The sequence below is a fragment of the Teleopsis dalmanni genome, chromosome X, assembly GCF_002237135.1.
Source record: "Teleopsis dalmanni isolate 2A chromosome X, ASM223713v2, whole genome shotgun sequence".
Taxonomy (NCBI): Eukaryota; Metazoa; Arthropoda; class Insecta; order Diptera; family Diopsidae; genus Teleopsis; species Teleopsis dalmanni.
This window is the reverse complement of record NC_051848.1, coordinates 15,067,445-15,091,950: the sequence shown is the minus strand read 5'-3', so window position 1 is coordinate 15,091,950 and position 24,506 is coordinate 15,067,445. Positions and strand designations below refer to the sequence as shown.

At 27.8% G+C, this 24,506-nt stretch overlaps 1 protein-coding gene across 3 annotated transcripts in view; it reads left to right on the top strand.

Moving 5' to 3' along the window:
• Nucleotides 1-21,170, top strand: part of LOC119662624 (leucine-rich repeat and calponin homology domain-containing protein) — a 39,548-nt gene extending 18,378 nt beyond the window's left edge. For 2 of the 3 annotated variants that reach the window (XM_038072282.1, XM_038072281.1), the window contains 9 exons: nt 435-812; nt 941-1,077; nt 1,155-1,392; nt 2,801-3,194; nt 3,294-3,863; nt 3,971-4,079; nt 4,147-4,284; nt 4,346-4,423; nt 6,859-8,486. In XM_038072282.1, the coding sequence (XP_037928210.1) occupies nt 435-812; nt 941-1,077; nt 1,155-1,392; nt 2,801-3,194; nt 3,294-3,863; nt 3,971-4,079; nt 4,147-4,284; nt 4,346-4,423; nt 6,859-8,340 (3,524 nt within the window). In that variant the 3' untranslated portion in view covers nt 8,341-8,486. Of the gene's footprint in view, nt 1-434; nt 813-940; nt 1,078-1,154; nt 1,393-2,800; nt 3,195-3,293; nt 3,864-3,970; nt 4,080-4,146; nt 4,285-4,345; nt 4,424-6,858; nt 8,487-20,802 lie in introns of those variants that run through there. The other variant, XM_038072283.1, reaches the window with a different exon arrangement.
• The last annotated feature ends 3,336 nt before the right edge of the window (nt 21,171-24,506 follow it).

The window sequence follows — 24,506 nt, the reverse complement described above, 5'->3', positions numbered from 1 at the left end:
TTGAACTCTATAGAACTCTATAGATATCACATCCTTTTATCCAACATTCATTTATCTAAAATTTGCAACTACAACTGTTTCTCCAATTACTGTCACCCAATGCTCATTAAAAACATTTTCCAATCGTAAATACTTATAGCACGTGTCAAATAATTTAGAAAAAAAATGTTTCTATATTACGTACACTAGACATATAAACTTATAATAAAAAAATATATCTAAAGCTGAAAATATCATTGCTCCTCTTACATTAAATTAATCTAAAGTTGCTGCAACAAAGCATGTGGCGTAAGATTTTTCATTAGAAAGATGTCATATAAATAACCAAAACATTCGCATAGGAACTTCTTTAACATTTAAATAAACATATCCGTATGCACTTATAAATATTTTAATCTTGACTAATAAAATTGTTTCTACTCTTCTTTTTGCAGATTTATCACGTAACCGTTTTTGTGAATTACCAGAAGAAATCACCACATTTTCATTTCTGGAAACGTTACTGTTGTATCACAATAGCATACGCAGCATTCCAGAGTCTGTTAAACACTTAACATCGCTTACGTATTTAGATTTACGTAGTAATCAGCTTTCGGTGCTGCCACGTGAAATATGCTTTCTACCACTACATGTGCTACTGGTATCGAACAATCGTTTGACTTCATTGCCGGATGAACTAGGACGTATGGAACGTTTGACTGATTTAGATGCATCATACAATCAGCTATCGGCACTGCCAGCACGGATTGGTGAATTATATTCATTACGTTCCTTTTCGCTACGCTGTAATCAGCTGATGTATTTGCCCAGAGGTGTGTTTTCTCTTTTATACTATTTAAATACGGATCAAAGTCATTTATATCTCATTGCTTTTTGCTTTCTTCTTCACATTTTGGTTTGGTGTATTGAAACATGGTTTTTGGTTATATAATAATTGCAGAATTGACATGTCTCACTTTGGTTTCATTGGATGTGAGTAACAATCGCATTGCTAGTCTACCTCTAGAAATTCGTCAAATGTTAACATTGGTCGAGTTTAATTTAGAAAATAATCCACTCACTTCACCGCCTGCAAGTGTAAGCACATATATTTGTTAAATATATTTTTATTTAATTCAACTATTCATATATCTTTATATATTGTTTTTGCTTAGCTTTGCGTTCGTGGTCTAGTGCATGTCTTTAAATTTCTGGATACTCAAGCGGCCAAAGAAGAGAAGGGATCACGTGCTGGTGGTAATTATGATGGATACACCACGTTGCGACGTGTACCCCGTCATAATTCTAGTGGAAATGTTTTGGAAATAAATCGAGTGCCACGTCATCAAGTTGATTCTGGTTATAGCACCTGTGATGGTATTGATAAGCGTTGGTCCCATGATCTTCCAAGTGGTATGTATTCTGCGAGGTGTTAGGTAGTGAGGTGTTAGCATGTTAGCATTGTATTTAGTGCTATGTTATATTTTTTTTTATCTTTCACATACATTTTATGAAACATAAAAGTGTATATTCACGAGCTCGGTAACAGAGTAAAAGTGTAACCGGTTAATCTAAGTTGTGAGCACACCTGGTAGTCTAAACAGCATAAAATGGCTTATTATAATATAAAACTTAATATAATATAATAATTTTTTAATGTTTAAAATTTAACATTATTTAAGAGGTTCCATTATGCTATATATTAGTTTTTAAAATTATTTTAAAATAACAATTTTTTAATAAGTTTTAAATAAATTAGATATTAGCTCCTAAATAAACTAAAATAAACTATATTCATTCTTGAACAACTAAAGACATTTAATGAGTTAATAAATTAATCAAAACTTGCATGAAAATACACTCTGAGTATAATTTTAATTCATAGCATAAATGTGCGAATATTTAATATTCATCAAAAACAAACTTTAAATACATAAATACATTTTCGGAGTGAACTTTCTTCTTATCTATAAGAAAGATGTCCACATCGAAAATATAATAAAAGTGCAACGTAAAGGCTTGAGTAACGTAGTAACGTTGCAACATTGCACTTTTAATACGTTACTCGATTACCGAGCCCGTTTCTCGAAATCGTGAATACTTCTAATATTTAAAAATTCTTATAATGCGACAAATTAGATATCGAAGGTCCTATAAAGTTTTTACAGTATGTCAAGAATAAGTTTACACATTGAAATAAAATTTATTTTTTTAATTTATGATCGCAAAAATATTGCTTTTTGTTTAAATACAAAGATTTTTGATAAACAATTTTTATTAATTATTATATTAGGAACATAAATATAATGAAAAGTTCAGTAGTTTGTTAAAAAAAAATGAAATATACAACAAAAACCAATCCTAAATTATTTTGTGACTGTCAAGAACCTTTTTACACAAATAATACAAAGTTGCTTAATATAAACTATTTAATAGAAACTTTGTCGTATAATATTTTAGGTACTTATTATGGTCCTTTGTAGTATCTTTGACATATTGCGGCTTTATTAAATTTTTTGATATTTTGAATGATATTTTTTTTATGTCTACATTCCTAATGTAATAATTATTAAAATTGTTTATAAAAAATCTTTATGGTTTGGATCCCTGATTGCAAATAAATTATTTTCTAACAAAATAAAATAATAAATAAATGAAAACAAAATAATAAATATTATTTATATATTATATATAGAACATAATAAACACAAGGTTATGTGTTTAACTACTATTAACTACTATTAAATGTGTACTATTAACTACTAACTATTTGTACGCGGAATTCTAGGCATTTTTTAATTTTCTCATTCTCAATTTTTAGCCAAAACCAAGAGTACTTTATCACCTGCACGGAAAACGCCTACAACGTCACCTTTATCGCTAAGCGCTGAATTATTAGATGTATCATCAACTTCCAGCACCAGTACAATTGTTGATGAATCTATAACTGTATCACTAAGTGCAGCTATGGTGAAATCCTTAAATGCTGAACTACATGGTGATACTTCACCCTTTAAACGACTTGAAGAGCAAAATGTACAACATTCACCTATAATCTTGCACCAGCATATAAATTATGCACATTCAAGTTCCAGTAATGGGTCATCGCCGGAGCAAGAAGAGTTGATGCTTAACCAACAGCAGAGCCAAAATACTCAAAATGCCAAATCAGATGAAAAGTCGAGCACATCTTTGGGTAATATACAAACGTACAGGTTAGTTGACTATTTGCAATTTCATGGCAATATATTTATATACATATATGCATGTACTAAATATATATAAAAAAATACAAATTTTTGTGTACGTAACAGGGAATATAAGGAAGCTTTAAAGCAACAACGAAATCAAGATATATCAAGGGTTTACAATGTAAAAGGACAAAAAACATTGTATGATATGAGTGAAGCAACGAATGCGCTTAACTCAAATAATGTGACACAGTCTGAGGAGTTGGATGTGCGTTGTAATGGGAGCGTACACAATACCCAGATAATGCCAAAGTCCATCATGAAAAATGGTACAAATAGTAATAATTGTACAAATATGACAAATGGCATAAACGGTACCTTAAACGGCATTGGAGATGACAGTCTTGTTATACCAAAGAAACCTATCCAAAAAGTAATACCATCGCGTAATACGGAAATAATGTCGTCGCAGGCGGCGAAATTAAACGATTTAGATAAATCATTTTCACATACAAATGGCGATTATATAGGATACGTAAAACCAAATAGTCCAATGAAAATACCAAATAGCAGCAATAATGTAGGTGGAAATGGCGGAGGCATATTAACAAATAATAACAAATTTAACGCAGTGGGTACCATTAAGTCACCAGTTAGCAGTACAACCAAATTGGGCACAACAAAAACGCATCGGTAAATATGAGTACTAAATGAAGTGCTCATTCATTATTTCAATTTTTGATACTTCTCTATGTATACATAATATTTAACTCAATTATTTGTAAATATATTGATTGCAGCACCGTAACATGGAATCATGATATACCGCCCGAAAAGTTGAGCTTTACAATGCGACGTGAATTCGATCGCCAAAGGGAAGAGACTGAATTAATGACACAATTACGTAGTGTAAGTATTTGAAAATATATTTTTTCTAAGTTTGATGTGCCATTAAAGGATATTATTTTTATTTAAGATTATTGAAACACGTCTTAAAATGACACTTCCGGAGGACATTGCCTCAGCTTTAACTGATGGTGTTATACTTTGCCATTTGGCAAATTATGTGCGTCCACGTTCAGTTGCAAGTATTCATGTGCCATCACCAGGAGTAGTGAGTTTATTTAATTGAAATAACTATTAATTTATTAAATACGTCTTGTTTATTCCTACAGTCAAAACTTACTATGGCCCGGTGCCGTAGGAATGTTGACAACTTTCTGGAAGCTTGTCGCAAGATAGGAGTTGACGAGGTGAGCGCATATATTTATTTAAAATTGTTACTAATATTAACTCCTGATTTAATTTCAATTAATAAATCAAATCTGTCCGTTACTAATACACTTTAACTATGGCTTTCCAATTGAAATGCTTTAGGTTGACTTTAGAATTTTGATTTTTTTCTTTAATAAAATTTGTGTTTTAATTGGCGAAGTATCCATTTGGTAAATCTTGCTAATATTTATAAATTTATTCTTGTTAAATAAAAAGAAATTTTTTATGTAAATATAGTTGAAATAGTTTATACTTTTAAAAAATTGATACTATCTTTGAAGCAATAAAAAAAAGAGGAAATAATATATATCTCAGCTTTTTGTTATTACTTACAAACAAAATTGGAAATTAGTTTATCATCGTACAAAGTATTATTTTGTAACGTTAATATATGTTAACATTAATTTACTCATTTGGGTGCTACACAATTTCTAAAGTTTATACTTCGTAATTTTTAATATATTTCTTGTAGTTTTTATATTTAATACATTGTATATGTAAATTTAATTTTAATTTAATATTTATTTCTTTGTAGTTGTCTTTTTAATATTTAATACACTTTTAATATACATACTGTATTGCTTTATAGAAGTTAATAAATTATTTTTAATTTGATAGTTTTAATTTTATATATAATATTTGTAATAACGAGCAGTAGCTAATTATATTTTTCGACTATTGTAAATTTTTTTAGCTTTATTAACCTGTTGTACAAATAAATTTGTTTAAAATATATAAAACGGAATAGTAAACCAAAATTCGATTAGAAATTATACTTTAGTACGGTTACGTTTTCTCATTATCCAATTTTTTCATTCAAATCATTGAATATTTGATTTAAATGTACCTCACCACATTAAATAAAATAATAAGTAAAGCTATCTATATTAAGACATGTGTATTTATTACGAATCTCTGGTTACTAATGACTTGGGGTTAGACTATGTGTGTTGATACGAACATTTATATCTATATATAATCTACGATTACCATTATTTCTAATGTAGGTTATTGTGAGATCCTTTTTAAACTATTTGGTTTTCCAGAGCAAGCGATCTAAGGGGTCAACTTTTCATATCCATCTCCCATCCTGGTGAAAAACAAACAGTTAGATAACAAGTAATTTCAACCTGCTTCCACTCAACAAGATGAGCTTGTTTAAAAAGATAGTATAACATCGCTGAATAAAATAGAATAAAATTTTTTTTGTCACATTCCTTATGATAATTGATCACATCAATAATTTGAAACAGTTCAAGAAATGACTTTTTGGTGTTCATTAAGCAGGCAAGATATCTGCTATTCAGTTTGATTTACATGTCATCACAAAATACATATGATTATAGTAGTTTATGTGATTTGGGAAACATATCTGTAATATATTACATTGGAAAAGTAAACTAAATGCAATTTTCATTTTTAAAATGATCTCATTTCTTCCTATTATTCTACATTTTACAATAATATATAAATAAGTAGTGCGTTTTATTTGCCACCTATTTAGAGAATATAATATTGCCATATTTTCAGCTAAACACATAGGCAAATACAATATGCTTGCTAAAGTTAAGATTTTTAAAGTTCTATGTACAATACAATAGACGAGAAATAGTAATTTAATAGATAGATATATATGTACAGTTATGTTTATTTTTACCAACTGAATTATTTTGTCTTCTTTTTGTCTAAATAAATTGTTCACAAAATCTCCACATTAAATGATTCGGAGTTGACTACTGTCATCTCATAAACCATTTGTATTATAAATGGCCAGATAAATGGTTTAAATGGTATATATTAAATTATACAATTTTGAAAATTTGTGTCAAGTTGTTGCTATGCTTTAAGCTTATGATGATAAACCACTCTATTTAAAGTTAACATGTTTTATAGAATTTGTGAATCGAATGCAGCAAATATATTTCAAAATAATTCTAATAATTTTTATATGTAAGATGAATTTTGCTTGGTAAATATGAATTTCATACATATATATATATGTGTCAGACTTATATTTTTTTTGTTCTTTGTATATAGCATTTGTTAATTAAAGTAATTGCTGAAGACAGTACTTAATTTGTAGAATTCGAAGCTATTAAATTTTTATTTTATATTTGTAGCTGTAAAACATTTTATAGGTACAAGTCTATCTGGTTTTCGATTAACTTTCATTTATTATTTTTACTTTTATTTTTTATTATTTGATGTTTTCTAAATTAAATTTTATTTTAAAATATTTAAAAAAAACAATAATAACCTGAAGCTTTTCAAATGTTTAGCCAAATTCATTCACGTGTTTTAAAAAAACTCCCTCTTCCAACTGTTCGTCGTTCTATACTTTCCCTCCTCATTGTATTCTTTTTGTTTTAAATGGTACTAAAATGCAAAAATCTGTTATTGGTGTTGGTTGCAGGAGTTGATTTGCTCCTGTGCAGATGTTGTGCCTATTTCGGAGAATGAACTTAACTTTTGCAATAGCAACAATAATAATGAAGAGAACAAACAACAAAATGAACAACAATCATTGCAAGTCGATAACGAAAACCGCAAAATATTGCCAAATCCTTCCGCTGTTTTAAAAACAGTTTCTGCCTTAATTGCTATGGATTCCAATCCGCATCATCAGAACATACGTAATTTACAACAACAGCAAGAACTGCAAATTAAATTGCAGCAGCAACAGCAACAGCAAAAACAAAAAGGAGTGCAACGTGAAAAAGTGCAACAACTAATGCAACAGACGCACCACCAAGGTTGTGTTGACTATGAAAGCCGGTACGAGTTTTTGCATGGAGAAGCCGATGACATTTATAATGCAGATACAAGACAATATCAACATCACCAGCAGGAGCAAGAGCAACAACACTTAACTGCAACCTGCACCAAAGAACAGATGCAGCAACAAGCTAAATTTTTTGCCAATATGGAATTGAAAAATTCTACTCTTAATTTGAATGTGAATTGTCAGTTTGAAAATTATTTGAACGGTACAAATCCAAATGCTAATGCTGCTGACTACGGCAACAATTATAATAATGTAAATAATTGGGTTGGAAATACACAAAAGTACAAAAGTGATAACAACGATAGTAGCGCTGATAATTCTGATAATGTTGTTGGGGTAGAGACACAACAACTATTGCAAGAGCAATCAGTACAAGGTATTGCAGCGGTGAGCAACTGTTTTCGTCACGCCAAATTGAAAACATTCCAAAAAATCAAATTAAATTTATTGACATCTCATGGTAATTCTAACAGTAACAACCTCAATCAGTGCAATGATAATAATAATCATTGTGCTGAGTTGCAAACTATTGTTGAAACAGATAATGATGGTGCAAACAGTACAGGTGTTTATCAATTGATAAATGAAAAACTCAAGACTGATAAACTTTCACCAATGAAATTAAATGATCTTAGCAAAAAAGATATGACATTGTTGTTAAAAACATCACCAACCACAACTACAACAACAACAACAACGACAACAGCTGTTGTAACACCACATTCTGTTAACAAATATAAGTTATTAGAGCTGCCTCAGATGAGAAAAGAGACGACTAACAATGAGATTAAAGGAAGTGTGCTAAAACGTATAGAATTCTTTGAACACTCAACATTCAATATAACAAATAGCACACCCAATGCAGATGTGTCAATACTTAAGCCTAAAGTGCCTAAAAATAATATATTTAGTATATATCGTGTTGCAGATGTTGTTGTTAATCCTGCTGCCAATGATGAACATAAACCAAACACAAAGGAAAATGAGAAATCAGAAATAAAGGCAGAATCATTGTTGCTGAAACACGATTCACATATTCTAACTATTTTGTTATCATGTGTTTTCATAATAACATTTCTATTGCTGGTATTCTTCCCATTGCCAGGATAGTGTTACAATATTTATATCAAATGCTGCTATTTCTAAATACAGGATAAAGGATATCACTGCTACTGCTACTGCTAAAAGCAAGCGAAAGCTTAAAGCTATGAATAAGATTATTTAATATTTTCTTTAGTCTTTAATCTTTAATTTTAGGACTTTATCTAAAAAAAATTTTGTTCAAATTTCCATTCTTCAAAAAATATTAATTTATATTATTTCTATATGTATAACTATATATGATAAATTATTACGATTATATTAAGATTATGTATACTCATTAACATTAAACATTTTTCATCCAATTCACTTTTACTTTAATTAACACAAACATAACCTAAAATTTGTAATTCTAATATTGAAAGTATTTGTATTTCTAAGCACATGTAACTAGAGGCTGCTTTTTATGTACTTAAGAAAAAAACAATTTTATTAAAAATTAATTTATAAAATTTTAAAATTGATGCTAAACTGAAATTTAAGAAAAAATCAAAGAATTTAAACTGTAACGAAAGCATTTATATATACAAATTATATATATATATATATATATTGTATTATATATACTATTTTTTTACTAATCCAAAGACTATAAAACTATGATTGAATTTTTATAAAATGGATTTTTTTTATATGTTTAATAATATTGAATGATCTGTTGTTGGAATTTTTTTTACTAAAAAATTATTATTAAATAAATTTTTTATTTCTGTATCGAAAATAACTAACAATTTAAAATACCATTTTACTTTATTAGAAATTGTTTCACATATGCACATATTTTATTATTTTCATTCTAATATTGTAATTCATTCAAATATACTAAGTTCTAATAATATTAATATTGTTCTCTAATATATAAAGCGTTTTATGTTATGTATTTTAAATTGATTGTCATTCATTTAATATGATAACTAATGTCTTCTGTATACTTAAATACATTTTTATTAATATGCAAGTAATAATGCAATTAGCATTATATTGTTTGATTACCTTATAAAAAATTATTACTTTCAATTATTATTCAAATATCATTAATTTATACCTGTGTGATGTGTGATGTTTCTGTTAATTGCACTCAATTCAAACACATAGTATTTTTCATATATAATTTTTTATTTCATAATAAACTTATTTTTATATGTGTATGATATTACACTTTTTAACACTTGTATTAATTTTTGTGTTATAACTATATTTATGTTTAACATTATCACTCTTATGTTATATGTGTTTTTTCTGTTATTATAATTGGTTGTTATATTGTTTCAAGTCTTATTATTATTATGAATTGTACATTTACGCTGTTGTTAATGCTAGGATTCACTTGGTTCCGGGTGGCAAGCATCACAGAATTGTTGCTTTGTTGAAGTGTACTCCATGTTCTATATCTCTATACATTACATAGATATATCTATATACATTACATTATAATACAGATATACCTATATCTTCTTCCACAAAGCTTTGATGACTTTTCTTATCATTGTACGTGTATGCGGTAACACATAATTCTGCATGATGCTTATTAACTATTCGGAGATTTATTATAATGTATATTAATATTTACATGTGTTAATTATTTAACAGCAACACATATATGTTTTTATATATATATTAATATTTTTAGGTACATATTTTTAAATTTATATTTCATCACATTACATAAGTTCACAATACAGCAATTACAGGTTTTTATATATTTATCTTTTCATTTTTATACAATTCTGTGCATAATATTTATAACAATATTATATTTCGATTTTTTTTCTTGGCCAATATTTTTTATTAACAATTGTTTTGTAATTAATATCATTAATTCTTTTAATATGATACTTTACACCTCCGTCTCATGTGAGATGCATCCTAAAAAAATTAGTGAAAAATAACAGCTCAGCAACAATCTTTTTTAGCTAGCATACTAATAAAAGATATATGTACAGGGACCGCAAATAACAGTTATTTCAAAAATTTCTAAGAAATAAATCAAGAACAAAAAGTTGTCTAAACTCATATATAAGTATATATGTTAGTTATCATTCTAAAAACTTTCATCCTTAATATTATGCATGTTTTATATATATATGAGCGTTTCAAAATAAAACTCAAAAAATAAGAATTATATTTACTTTATATTATATTCATCAAAAATAACTCTTCTTGCTTTTTTTTTTAAAACGCACAAAAAACTGTTATTTTTGCCTTAAAAATATAATATTAAGCAAATTTAATTATTATTTTTGAGCTTTATTTTAAAATGCGAATGATAACAGTTATAAGGTGACTGTTATTTTTTTAATGATAACTGCTACGGTCTCTGTATATATATATATATGCATATTTATATACAGTATTAAACAACTGTTGAATTAGGTATTCCTAATTCTTATAATTGTTGCAGTGTTTTGAAGGATTTGAAGCTCCGACTATTTGTCTACTGATATTTTTGGTTCTCTTTTCGATTCTTTTTGTTGATTTAAGAGCAACAGGAACTAATTCTATACATCCATATTAGCTTTTAAATAGAGTTTAACAGTAAGAATTTGTTTTTAAGACTTATATGGAAAGTTCTGTTTAGATGCCTTTATAGCTGATTGAATTTTAGAATTATTTATGACCATACCCCATGTGAAGCTTATGTCAATATCTTTGCTGGTACGATTCCAATTTCCTGATTTCTAATTATTGTTTTTAATTTAGCTAGGTATTTGTTCCATTTAAAGCGAAATTTGATTAATAATACGGTATTGATGCTGATAGGTAAGATAGTTATTGACTGCTTGAAGTAAGATATGCAATGAGACTTCCTCTATCGTAAATTAACTTTTGTCGTGTTTGCGGCTTCACTGAGGGAAAAGAAACTGTTTCATTGCATGTGTCAGTATCCATTAAAAGATTTAATATCTTTGGAGCCCTTTTCTCCACCTGACAGAGCTATCATTCTTTAACATACGGGATAGAGTCAAGTTTATAAACTTGTAAAGTTGGTTCACTTATATTTTGCTTCTTGTTTAACTAAAATTAAATTCACAGATGTTTTTAAAATTGCTCTAAAATGCTATATATACCGCATCTAGGTTGCGATCATGGCTCAAACTGACATAATATTAAATGTATAAAATTTTGACAAAATTATAAAACTGATTTTTTTGCTGTAGCTAAAAGTATATATTATTTATGCCTATTAAATAAAGTATTTTTACAAAATTGGACCGAAATGTTTTGTGCCATTAAGTAGACGCAGTTTAATATTAGGTCGGTTTCTAGTTTTTATAATATCAAGAATAATCATACATCCACGTGAGAAATGATATGACTTTAGTTTTGTAATTTTATTAATATTAATATTAATTTTTTAATATTTTATTAGTTTTCACAAATGTTTTTTATTTATATTCATTATTTTACATTTAGATAATTTATATAAATAAATAAATTTTGACATTTTTTCTTTTCGCAAAGTAATTTGTTTTCCTTTAATTTTCATAATTAAATATATAATTAATAGGTATAACAAATTACTAAACTTTTTTGTTCTCATATAGTTAAATGAATTACCATATATTTTTAATTTATTTAACATTAATTCAAGTGTAAACTTGTATACTTTTTTATTTATGAAATTTACGACATTTACGACGTTTACGACTTTGTTTAGTTATTAATTTTTTTGTTAGATTTATTTATACATAATAACTTTATAACAACGAACTAATCATTGAATTTAGTGTAATTAAAAATTATTGAATGCTTTTGATTATTATATGCCTACAAAATAAGAGTAATATTTTAATTAAATTGTGTATTTACATAATGTACCAGTGTAACAATTGTACTACTAAATACTTATTATTTATATATAAAATATCTGTATTCATGCCTAATTGATATATATTTTCTTATAATTGAACTATTACGATAAGCGATAATTAGTTATTAGTTATTAGTAAGCAGTAAGCAGTAAACAAAGCTGCAGAGCAACAAATTATATACAATTAAAAATTAAGTTCAAAAGTACTAAGTAAACGTATGTAACCAGAATTCCTTCGAGAGCAACGCCTCAAAACGATGTCTAATTGCCTCGGTTTGAGTGATTGCTAATTAAGTGATTAAATTAGTTAGTAGCTGTAATGGAGTTTACGTCAATTTACATTTGTGAAAATTGAAAAAATTATTTAATTCTTATAATTGAGTTTAATGTAATATTTTATGTCATAATTTTAATTGTAAACCTTAGGTTTACACGATAGTGCTATAATAACGTCAGTTTCCTTTTTTTTTGTTTTGTGTAATTTAAGTTAACAATAGTTAATTAGATTATGCATTGGTAATAAAGTGCATTAAAAATGCGAATTAGAAACTGAAGAATTGTGTTAAATGTCCGTATAAACACTAACTACTTTAATTGTAAATTGTAATTGCCTTATGGTTGGACATATATTTTCGCTTGAATTTTATATTTTAAAAACAAATTTCATATTAGTTCATGATTTAATAGTACCGGTAATAAAAACCCTCACTCGTTAAATGAGTAATGATATATAAGTGTTTAGATAATGCGTGTTTAAATAATAAAGAAGTTGGATATGTGTAGGCAGACTTCCTTCCATTTCCTGACTTTCTTTCATATTTTTTAAAAAAATAAAAAAAAGAAGTGTGGGTTTTAAAAGCACTTTTCTTACAGCTTATAAATGACTATTCAATGCTGTGTTTTATGTTCTGTAAACATGTTCATACATATACATAACAGTCATCCAGAAATTTTGGGGATCTTGAAATTACTGTACATTAATGGACACTGTTTGTTCTTCTACGTTTGGAATACATTTGGAACTGAACACGCATGAGTTTAAGTATATGAATAATATACATTGCATTAGGCCAAAGTGAAATAGATTTAGAAATTGTTTATATGTTCTTTAAAAAAATTTTCTATTTGCTATATTGTTAAAGTAAAAGCTGTATTTTCACGATTACCTTAGTTTCGTTACAGTCACATCCTATCTACAAATAAAAAATATTGATGTTCAATTCTTATTCCTATTCTTATTCATCAGTGCAGTGCGTATTGCACATAATCCATTGTCTATTGTCCTTATGATAAAATCACTGTGTATATATGAAGACCTAACAAGAGTTAAACTGCACATTTTCAGCTATTCGAAATAAGTAAGCATTAAAATTGTTTCGATTTTTTTTAACATAAAAATAGGAAGAAAATATAACATCAATTAAAAAGGGAATTTGAATTGATTGGATAGAGTAATTAGTTTAAAACAAAACACTTAACAGTTTCCATAATTATTAGGTATAAGTAAAGCAGGGGATATACAGAATAAAAGCTTAAGTGATTGTGACATAAATCTAATTATCGGACTGGTTATCCTGGTTATAAAGGCATGTTGATTATTCCAGTTTTGAATTACTAAAGGAAACCCTGTATACAATTTATATTTCTTATGTGTTGTTAACTTATATTAAATAAAAATTCGCAAATAGTGCCTTAGATTATCAAAAAAAGAAAACAAAAACAAAAACAAAATAAATGATTACATTCCTTATTTTCAAAAGCAATTCTAAACAGCATAAAATTTTAATCCAATAAAAATTGCTAAAATTACTATTTTAATTTATTTTCAAATTTATTGTGATAAAATACCATTAGGAGAGAGTATTCACTCTGTGCTATAATTGTATTGAGAATGTGTGGAATGTAATGTTTCCAAAAAATTCTACAAACAAATTATATTCAGTACATTTAGTATAGTAAGACCTCCTCTACAGAAGGTCAAACCCTTCTTAAGGTATGCTTGTAACCGATTTTGAAGTCTGATCAATGGTTATATAGCATCATATGATGAAAAATTCAAATACGTTGCTGTGAACACTACAAATGAGAGAGAAAGCAAAGAGACTATTTACATTCATGTTTTGAGCAATTGTTTTGCAAATTTGCTTAAACATGCGGACGTAGTATCAAAGACCGTCTCGAAGACAATGTCTTCGAAGACCACTTTTTCTATTGGGTTATATCCGATGCACATATACATACTTGTGTCCACATAGCAGTTGTCTTGCCCCTGAAAATGTGGAGTATTAAGATAAGTAATTTAAAATATAAATTTTTTATTTAGTAATATGTAATAAAATAAAATAAAATAAAACAAATATTACACATATGTAATTTTCTGCGTAAATACCTAAGAGACAAAATCGTGCAAACAATAAGAAACTCTATCGTCTCCCTTTAACTTTTGCTCACGAAGTCTTTGAATAATTTCACTGCGAATAATAATCGCAAATCTAGATATTCGAAGACTCCGGATTTACAACAAATCCGATTTTATTTTTAACTCCGGAGACTTCGTTTACTATCCGATTAATCGGATTCTCTGAATAACCCGTAAAACCGAATACGAGCATCACTAGTATAAAGGACGCGTTATATGAAAAATGAATGTCATTAGATGACAACTATATATGTTACTTAAACAATAATTTAGACAACTTTTTGTTGTTGCTTCCTTGTTTGAAAATTTTATAACTAATTTATTGGGTCACTGACGTACACAAAAACAACAAACGTTGTAATATTACAAACTAAAAGCGCTTCGAATTTAGTACGTCACTAGCAGAACAAAAGATCAACCATTTTCGCAGTGTTCGCTCCGTTGGGAGCTGGTACCCTGTTTATGCCTATACCTATTCCTACTATGTCACTTGTAAATAGTGTGTTGTTGCTTCATAGAAAGAATTTTGTATTAAATTTGATTTTTAATGTCAGTTATGATAGAAGTAACTATTTTCATAATAGATGGAGATTTTTCGCACAGTAGTGAATTGCGACCATAAAATTTTATTATTTAATTAATTGAATTTTATTTTAAATTATTTATTATATTTAATAATAATCTATTATAATTATATTTAAATTATTTTTTTGAGACTGTAAGTACCAAGGATTGAACTCTTGCCCTACCAAATTTGAAGCTCAGAGTCAGTGTTCATAAGCCAAATATCTCAAAGTCGTACATGACTTGTATGTTCGAACTTGGAGTTTTGTTTTTTTTTTGTTAATTTGCTGAAAAAGTTCATTAACTAACATTAACAGCTGTAGAATAATTGAATGTATGGTCAGCCAAAAATTCAATTAATTAAAATAATATAAAAATGAATTTTTTGTTGTTGTAGTTCACTACTTTTCGAAAAAATAAACCTTTTTATTAATTAATTTTAGTTATTTTTAATAGTTAAATTTCAGTGTAAATTTTGTGAAATAGCATATTCCATGCATTTTTAAAACAATTTCATCAAAAAGTGAATACTCCTCTTATGTTCTTCATTAACGATCGAGTTGTATTTGTAAAATCATTTTATTATTTTATTATAATAAACACTAAGCAAACAAATCTAATCATTTATTTTATTAATATCTATAAGTTACACAAGAAAATAATAATAATACATATATAATACATATATATTTTTGTAATAAAAATATAATAATATTATTAATAATTTAAAAAAAAACTCCTTGTTTCGAACTAACATTAGTCTAGATATGTGTATTAAAATATATTTATATATAAACATATACTTATTATATAAACTATGTATACAAATAGCAAGCTTGGTTTAAGAATATGTAATATTTTCTATAAAACCCAATATATAAACATATGTATAAGTAAATCCAAACACTATAATCATATATTTATTTAAATAAATACTTTATACATGAAATACGTATATATACAATTATAAACATATATATTATTGCATATATATATATATATTACATATATATATATTTAATATTTATGTGTTTTAAAAGCAAAACCCATAGATAAGTAATGGCAACGTTAAAGATTTCTGAGAATTATAGTAAAAATAGTGAAATGCAACTTATATATACAACGCCAAATATTGCATTTATTTTCATTAATTAAAATCTTAATTTTATTTTAAATATAACTGAAAGTATTTTTTATATGAAACATAAAAAATTTATATATAAATATATACATATATACTTATGTATATATATTAATGCAATCAAAACAATATTATATAAATGAATATATGAAGTAAATATGAGTAAATATAAATTTACAGAAATTAATATACCATACATGAATGTTGTTCTATTTTTTATTCTTTATAATAACGAGAAGAGTATAAGGTGGTTGATTAAATTAGACATTAAGAATGTCCTCACTTCAAAGCCCCAGATTCATCTCAAATGTGCTTTGCAAATTCGTTTTAATTTTTTTGATTTATTATTTTTAAAATCACGTTTTAATTTCTTAATTTTAATTGAATTAAAAACGTTAATCATTTTTTTTAAAAGATTTTAGTTTATTTAATTTATTTATTATTATTATAGTTCGTGGTGTAACATTAACATGACTTTCTCAGTCTTACGTTCCTAGATTTGGTTCTATACATGCGCAAGAATGCATATAAATCATGCAAGAAATAATGTCTCTGCAAACAGAATAGTATTGAAATTTAACAATTAAAAAATAAAAATATAATTAATTAATTCAATTATTCTAGAGCTGGTTTATGATTTCATTCTAATATACATTGTGACCGAAAGGTTTTCGGAGGTTCTCATTTAAAATTCGCGCGCTGTATATTTTTCGATATTTTAAGTTTATGTAGTTTGGCAGCACTGTCCTTAATTACTATGCCAAAAATGAGCGCGATCTGTAAGACAGTTCGTTTACGGCAGCTGTTGAAACCAGTTCACCTCAGTAGTGCGTTGCGAAAAAAACAATGGAAAAAAATATTGAACAAAGAGTTTGCATCAAATTTTGTTTTTCGAACGAAATTTCGTGTGCAGAATCGTTGCGAATGCTACAAAAGGCTTATGGGGAATCAGTTTTATCGAAAACTCAAGTTTATGAGTGGTACAAAGCCTTTCAGGACTGTCGTACGACCGTCGAAGACATGCCGCGTTCTGGACGACCTTCGACCTCTACCACCGACGAAAACATTGAAAAGGCAAAGGAAATCGTGTTCAAAAATCCTCATGTGAGTGTTAGAGAGATAGCACGAGAGCTAGGCATCGGTCGTGAGATGGCTCGTTTGATTTTGGTGGACAATTTGTGTATGCGACGTGTCAACGCCCGGCTTGTTCCGATTCACCTCAATTTGTTCAACATTATCAACGATTTTAAGGCCAAACATTCAATAAATACCATCGAACAGCCACCGTATTCACCTGATCTTGCACCGTGTGACTTTTTCCTGTTTCCCAACCTCAAATTACCACTCAGAGGAACGCGTTTTGAATCCATAGAAGACGTAAAACAGAATTCGCAGAGGGAACTCAAAGCCATACCGGAAAGCGCCTATAAAAAATGTTTTGATGATTGAAGAAACGTTGGCATTTGTGTATCGCTTCTAATGGAGCATATTTTGAAGGAGATAAAATAAATATTGATGAAGATTAAGAATTTTGCGTTTTATTTATTTATGACCGGAAACTTTTCGGTCACAATGTAAACACAGCAACTGAATTTGTTAATAAAATTTTCACAACAAAGTAACTAAACACCAGAAAAATGTGCGAACATAAAAGCCAAGTATGACTTTGAGTCAGTTGGTTATTGTGCGCTGACTCTGAGCTTTAAATTTGGCAGGGCATGAGTTCGATTCCTTATAAAATTATTTACGAAAAAGAAATATAAGAATTATTTCCAAGCCCACTGGCAATACTCGAAACGGCCTTATGGTCAGCCAAAAATTCAATTAAATAAGATAATATATAATGAATTTTCGTTGTTGTAGTTCAGTACTATTCGTAAAACCTTTTTGTTTAATAAAGTTAATTGATATAAATGTACCTTGCGCATATTTTGAGCTCATATTTTATTATTTTTGTTGAAGCCAAGATGTTAAAACAAAAATACAATGCATACTAATTTTCCCACTTAAGTAAATTTTTATCAATTGCACTTATTTTTATAAATTATTTTATTTGAAAGCTTTTTTGTGAGCTTTGGTTGGTTCTATTAATCAAAAATTTTATTTAATTTATAGCACGTTTAATATTTCGACCATCTTTGCTGGTCATCTTCAGGACTACAGTGTTTACAACATCGTAATATACAAGTTATTTTATACAAATATATGATACAATATAATATATAAGTACAATAAATTAATATAAAAAATTGTGTATCTTTGTCAATAACTTAAATGAAAATGTCGGGCTAAAATTCCTCAAAGTGTTGTGTTGTCATATGATTTTAAATATCTTTTCGTATGCATTCATAATTGTCAATATCGGTTTTATAAATCAATCTTCCGTTATTCGGGAACTTGAAAATGTGAAGCATTTCTAAAAAATAATTCTTATTTGAATGGTTTTCGCGCTTTAATATCTTCACATTATCAAAGTATAGCTTATGATTGTATAGTGTGCAGGTTATAGGGTTATGGATATTGATTGATAAATGACGAAAATTCGGGTTGTAGATCTCCGAGCCAGTTAATGTTATCACCTCACTCTATCTGGTGTATTGGTGGGAGCATATAATCTAGACCAGGCTGTCCATATCAGACTTGATTGCGAGCCGAAAATCGATGTCTAGATTGGAGCCGCAGAAAAAAATACATACGCTCATTTTAACTTATTTATTTGGGCTACTATAAAAATAAAATAATGCAATTTCACCAAAAGACCAAAAGAAAATTAGCGTAATTCAGAGATGACACCGATCTTATTGCCGACAGTCTAAGCGGCCTACAAGAGCTAGTAAACAGAGTTAACACCACTAGCGAATAAACATAAATAAAATAATATATATGATTGTAAGCCAAAAAAATATTTACAGCAATACAAATTCAATGATTAACAATATTGCTATAGAAAGAACACAACATTTTGAATATCTTGGATGCTATATAAATGAAAATTGGAATTATTCGAAAGAGATGAAATGCCGAATAGAGATAGCACGTAATACTTTTCTTAAATACTTTTTATTTTAACAATCATGATCTCAATATTAAAACTAAAATCCGTTTTATAAAATGCTATGTCTGGTCTACCTCTACTTCTATACGCCATGGAAACCTGGACTTTGAAAGTCAGTTTTGTAAAATGCTATGTCTAATCTATACTTCTATACGCTATGGAAACCTGGACTTTGAAAGTCCAGTTAATTTCTATATTAATAAGCTCAATGCATTTGAGTTATGGAACCTTCATGTCACAAATAATGAAGTTTTACGAAGAATGAGCTGTGATCGCGAATTGTTAGCAACTATCAAAAGACGGAAAACAGCCTACCTTGGACATATTATGAGAAATTCAAAATATGAGCTACTCTAAATGACTATTCTGGCAAAAATCGAAGGGAAACGAGGTGTTAGTATAAAATAATTTTCATGGATGCAAAATATTCGATAATGGATCCAAATATGAGAGGTTGACAGCCTTATAAATATAGCTAGATGTAGAGAGCAATACGCAAAAAACTTACAAAATTACAAAAAAAGTTAATTAAACAAAATACTATTATGTTATATGATTAACAATATTTGAAATCGAATTGGCAAATAAAGAAGAAGAAGTAATTGTAGTAATTGAGAAAGATGTCGCAGGGCGCACAAATATTAGGCCCAGGCAGAACGCGGACAGTGGGTCGTGCTTTGGACAGTCCGGATCTAGAGAAATCTTAAAATCTTGACATTGTTTTAATTTTGCAAACACAGATGTTTTTTGTTATTAGATTTTGTTCAGTTAATCGCTTTAATAGTCTACATCAACTAATGGATGCAATTAGCTGTATTTTAGAACTTAAGGGTATTATACTACCGCGATTATGTATTTAATACTTCAGATAAAACTATTCTAGTTTCCTAGCAGTGATGATTTCCAACGTTTTTACCACGTTAGCGTTCCATACGATATTGTTGATAAAATTACTGGGGAATATAAATTATTCTGCCATAACAGTCGCAGCATACCCAGAAAGTGGTTGCTATGAAATGGTGTGATTTCAGTAGCTTCTTTTTACAGGAATATAGAAAAGTGCAATATAAATTAAATAATGACTAGCCTCTACGTTTTTCCTTCTTCTTTAATCTGTCGCTGATTTTTAGTCTCACAAATATGAGCAATTTTAGTTCTTTCAAATGGGTATGTGCGCCTGGAGGGGATAATTTTCATAAATGTGGTTCAGCTGAGAGCTACTGCTATAGAGCTATGATCTGAACACAATTCAAAATTTATTTTTTGATGCTGGAAAACACAGTGGAGAGTTACCTGCTTCGTATTTGTTAAGAATCTTCTAGATAACGGTTGGTAATATGTTATTTATATCTTTATGAGTTATATTACTGTATAAATAATACGTCTTTACAGAGTATTTTTAGATTGAAGAGATTAAAAGATTGAATAAAAAAATTTTTAATACATAACACAGTAATAAAAGATTCAAATATATTTTTCAGAATTTAATTTGCTGTGCAGCTGATGTACTTGAAGGAAAGGGTGCTGTACAAGTAGCCATAACAGTTGGTGAACTTTTTCGTCTGCATGGGACAAATGTTGGAAACTTGGTGCAACACAACACAACGAAATCACCGACAAAAGCAACACGTACTATACTATCTCCATCACCACTAGTCTAAGTGTAACATTGAATAGACGTAAAAAACATTAACCTCGGATCTCTGCGAAAAATTAATAACAAAGTCGAATAAAAAAATACTTTGAAAGTGGAATGATTGTCCAATGTCTTATAGGCGGTTTCTCAACGTTTCTATTATGATGTGAAATTAATCGTTTGAAGTATATATAAATAATGTTCTATGTATAAGTATATGTATTATTTCTGTAATTCATTTCTTTAAATTTGTTGAAAACTTTTGTGGATTTTATTATAGATAAGTCATTTTAATTTTATACGTATTCCGTTATATTTCAATATTATGTTCAATTATGTATTATTTGTATATAAACTAAAAAAACACCGATAAAAAATTTATAGAATTAAGGGCGTGTGCGAGTTGTTCTAATTTTATACTAAATTAAATGGGATTTTCCTTGCGATTCAAACGTAGTTCAATATGTATTTCAATGTATTTTCAAAACTATGCAAAGGTTAAAAATTACCAAAACAATATTGTCAAGTCAATGAAAAGAAATCCATTTAGTTTTTTGGAAACAACCAAATAAGAAAAAATAATAAAATTTTATCGAATAAATGTTCACAATACCAAATAAAAGAAAAAAAATTTTTAGAAAATTCAAATATTTATAAAATATATTAAATAATAATAATTATAATATAAATATATAAAAATACATGCAAAACGTGTGCATTTTTCGGTTAAAAGTTTTCTGATAACGATAATTAATTTTTTAATACAAATAAAACAAAATCTTTTAATAAAATTATTTCTTATTGTCATTTCCTATGTTTTGATTCACTTAAATCTATTTTTTATTTATTAAACATCTTATAAAAATTTTAAAATGGCAACCCTGGGGATTTTTTTATTTAGGTTCGATTTAGTCACGTTGCAAATATTTTAAGGCGATCTGCGAGTTCGAGTAAATTGAGGTAAAGTAAATTGAAATTTCGTAGGGATTTTTTGCACTGCACTTATGTAAATATTTATTTATTGCATTTATTTATTATTTTTGATTAAAAGTTTTCAAATTTATTTATTTATTTATAAAACAATGGTAATACCCAATTTACCTAATTTGTATCTAATGTACCCTACTCAAAATTCTGGTAAATACCAACATTCGCTGCCATACCGATATAATTTACTATTTCCTTCAATTTACTATCAATTTATTCGAACTCACACATGGCTTAAATACCAACATTACACTACATTATCGGCACAATTCAGAATTTCCCTCAATTAGAACGCAAATTAGATCAACTCGCACACGGTCTAAATATATCTTAATAATAAGTACTGATATATATGCATATACATATGCAGTGGCGTGTTTGCCGTTTTTGTACAACGCAAGTTAAAAAAATTATTTGTTAATATTAGATAGAGAAAAGCTAACAAAAACAATTGGTTTGCTATTATTAAAATATGCAAAGAACTGAAATGAAAATGTGCTACTCGTAGTAAAACTCAAGTAAAGTACAAACTGAGAGTCTAGCACTAATAAAGTGTCAAATTACGCTCTTCACACAATATTCCCGCTCTTTATTCACGTTCGGGAATACTTTTATTCACAATTTTGAAATCTTGCTGATGATTTATTTCGATTTTTAAAAATATTTGAACAGTTATATATTGTACTCTAAAATATTTAAAATTTTTTAAAATATTGCATGATAAATAGCCATTATTCCATTATATAGAAATTATTTCCGTTGACATTCTTGGGCTTGAGCAAACTTATTGATATTATTACAACTAATATTTAAATGACCTTAATTTCTATATTATTGTATTTAATTTTTTGTAATAATTTCAATTGAAATGTTAGGATTTTATATTAGAAATATCAATTTCACATAAGTAAATATATCACATAATTTAAAATTAGTATTCAATAGGTTAAAAAACGCAAAAAGAAATTAAAAAAAAACGATTAAAGATGTTAACTTTAGTTATGTCGAAGCTTAGATACCCTGTATACAGAATTCTTAATTTATTTCGAAAAGACTATTAAAACTAAAGCAAGCTGTCACATAGAGATAGAATAATACGTAATGTTTAATTCGAAATAATCATAAAAAGCTTCGGCAAAACCAAAGTTGACGAGTTTACTTGCTTTTTTTTATTTGTTTCTTATATACCCTAGGACATCTCGGACATATTATATACATTGACCCACTAAAACCACCTCTTAGGAATGAATAACTTTATTTCAGTAATCAGAGGGGAGAGAGATCAGAGCAGATAGGGGCTTAATACCTAGTGGACTAGGTTCATCTAAGCCACGCTTACACTGACTATAGCTCTGATCAAATTCTTGCACATACTCTGATTTTTCACCGTTAATGCAAATTAATGGTTGCAAGGAAAATTCGAGAATAAAAATCTCTCCAAAGTCTAGAGACTAGACAATGTGGTCACTAAATAAATTTTTATAAAAAAATCAAATCACCGGTGATCGCCATGAAGCAAATTTTGCGATGTGCTCTATCGTTCACATTTCCTATTTACATTGAAAGTAACAATAAATGTGTGATCGACGGTCATTTGACCGTCTGCCTAACATGGCTCAAACAGTGTTGCGTGCAATGGCAGTGCGTCAATGTAATTAGAATATAGTTAGTATAGTTATAGATAACGCGGGTCCACTTTTTTTTTGCAACTAGTGATTTATATTTAGCGTGATAAGTTTTATTTCGTATACACGTACATATGTAATTTGCTTGTAGATATGACTTCGTTCAAGTTTATGTTTAAAGGAATACATAATTAATCAATATATAAGTTAATTTTTGTACGCGAAGCCTGGTCATTTAGTTTTCATTTACGCCCCGCCACTGCATATGGTACATGTATGTATATATGTTAAAAATTGTTGTAAAAACTTATAGACTCTAAAAGTAATAAAACATAAATGAAGTCACAAATTTAATAATAACAAACGTTATTTGTTTATTAATATTATGAATAATTTTTTTTAATTTTAAGTATTAAGATAATTAAATTGTTAATAGTGTTTTTTATAATGTAAAGGATACGTAACTGTACGTAAAATGCAGTTCTAAAATTGTACTAATTTTAAACAGAAATATTAACAACAATATTAACTGAATAATTCGAATGAATATTTGTTATTAAATTATATAAATAATTCACATGTAATTGTATTTCAATAAGATTTTTTCATTTAATTTTAATTGTGCCATATTACAGATTAGACATCTTGCAATTATTGTAGAAATATCTAGATGCACTGCGAAGTATCTTCCTATTCTATCCGTATATAAATAAAATATACATATACTTGTGTCATGCCAAAAATGCTTTTCTTATAACACCAAAAACTACTAAGTTGCACTTGTCAATTATTTTGTATAAAAATTTTCAAAGGCAGAATTAAACTTTTTTTTAAGTACAAACCTTATTCTTGAAACATTAAAACGTAATTCCCGTGGTGTGAAATTGGTATAAAGTCTAAATATGTAGACGTAGCCGAAACCAGTGTAGGAGACGTA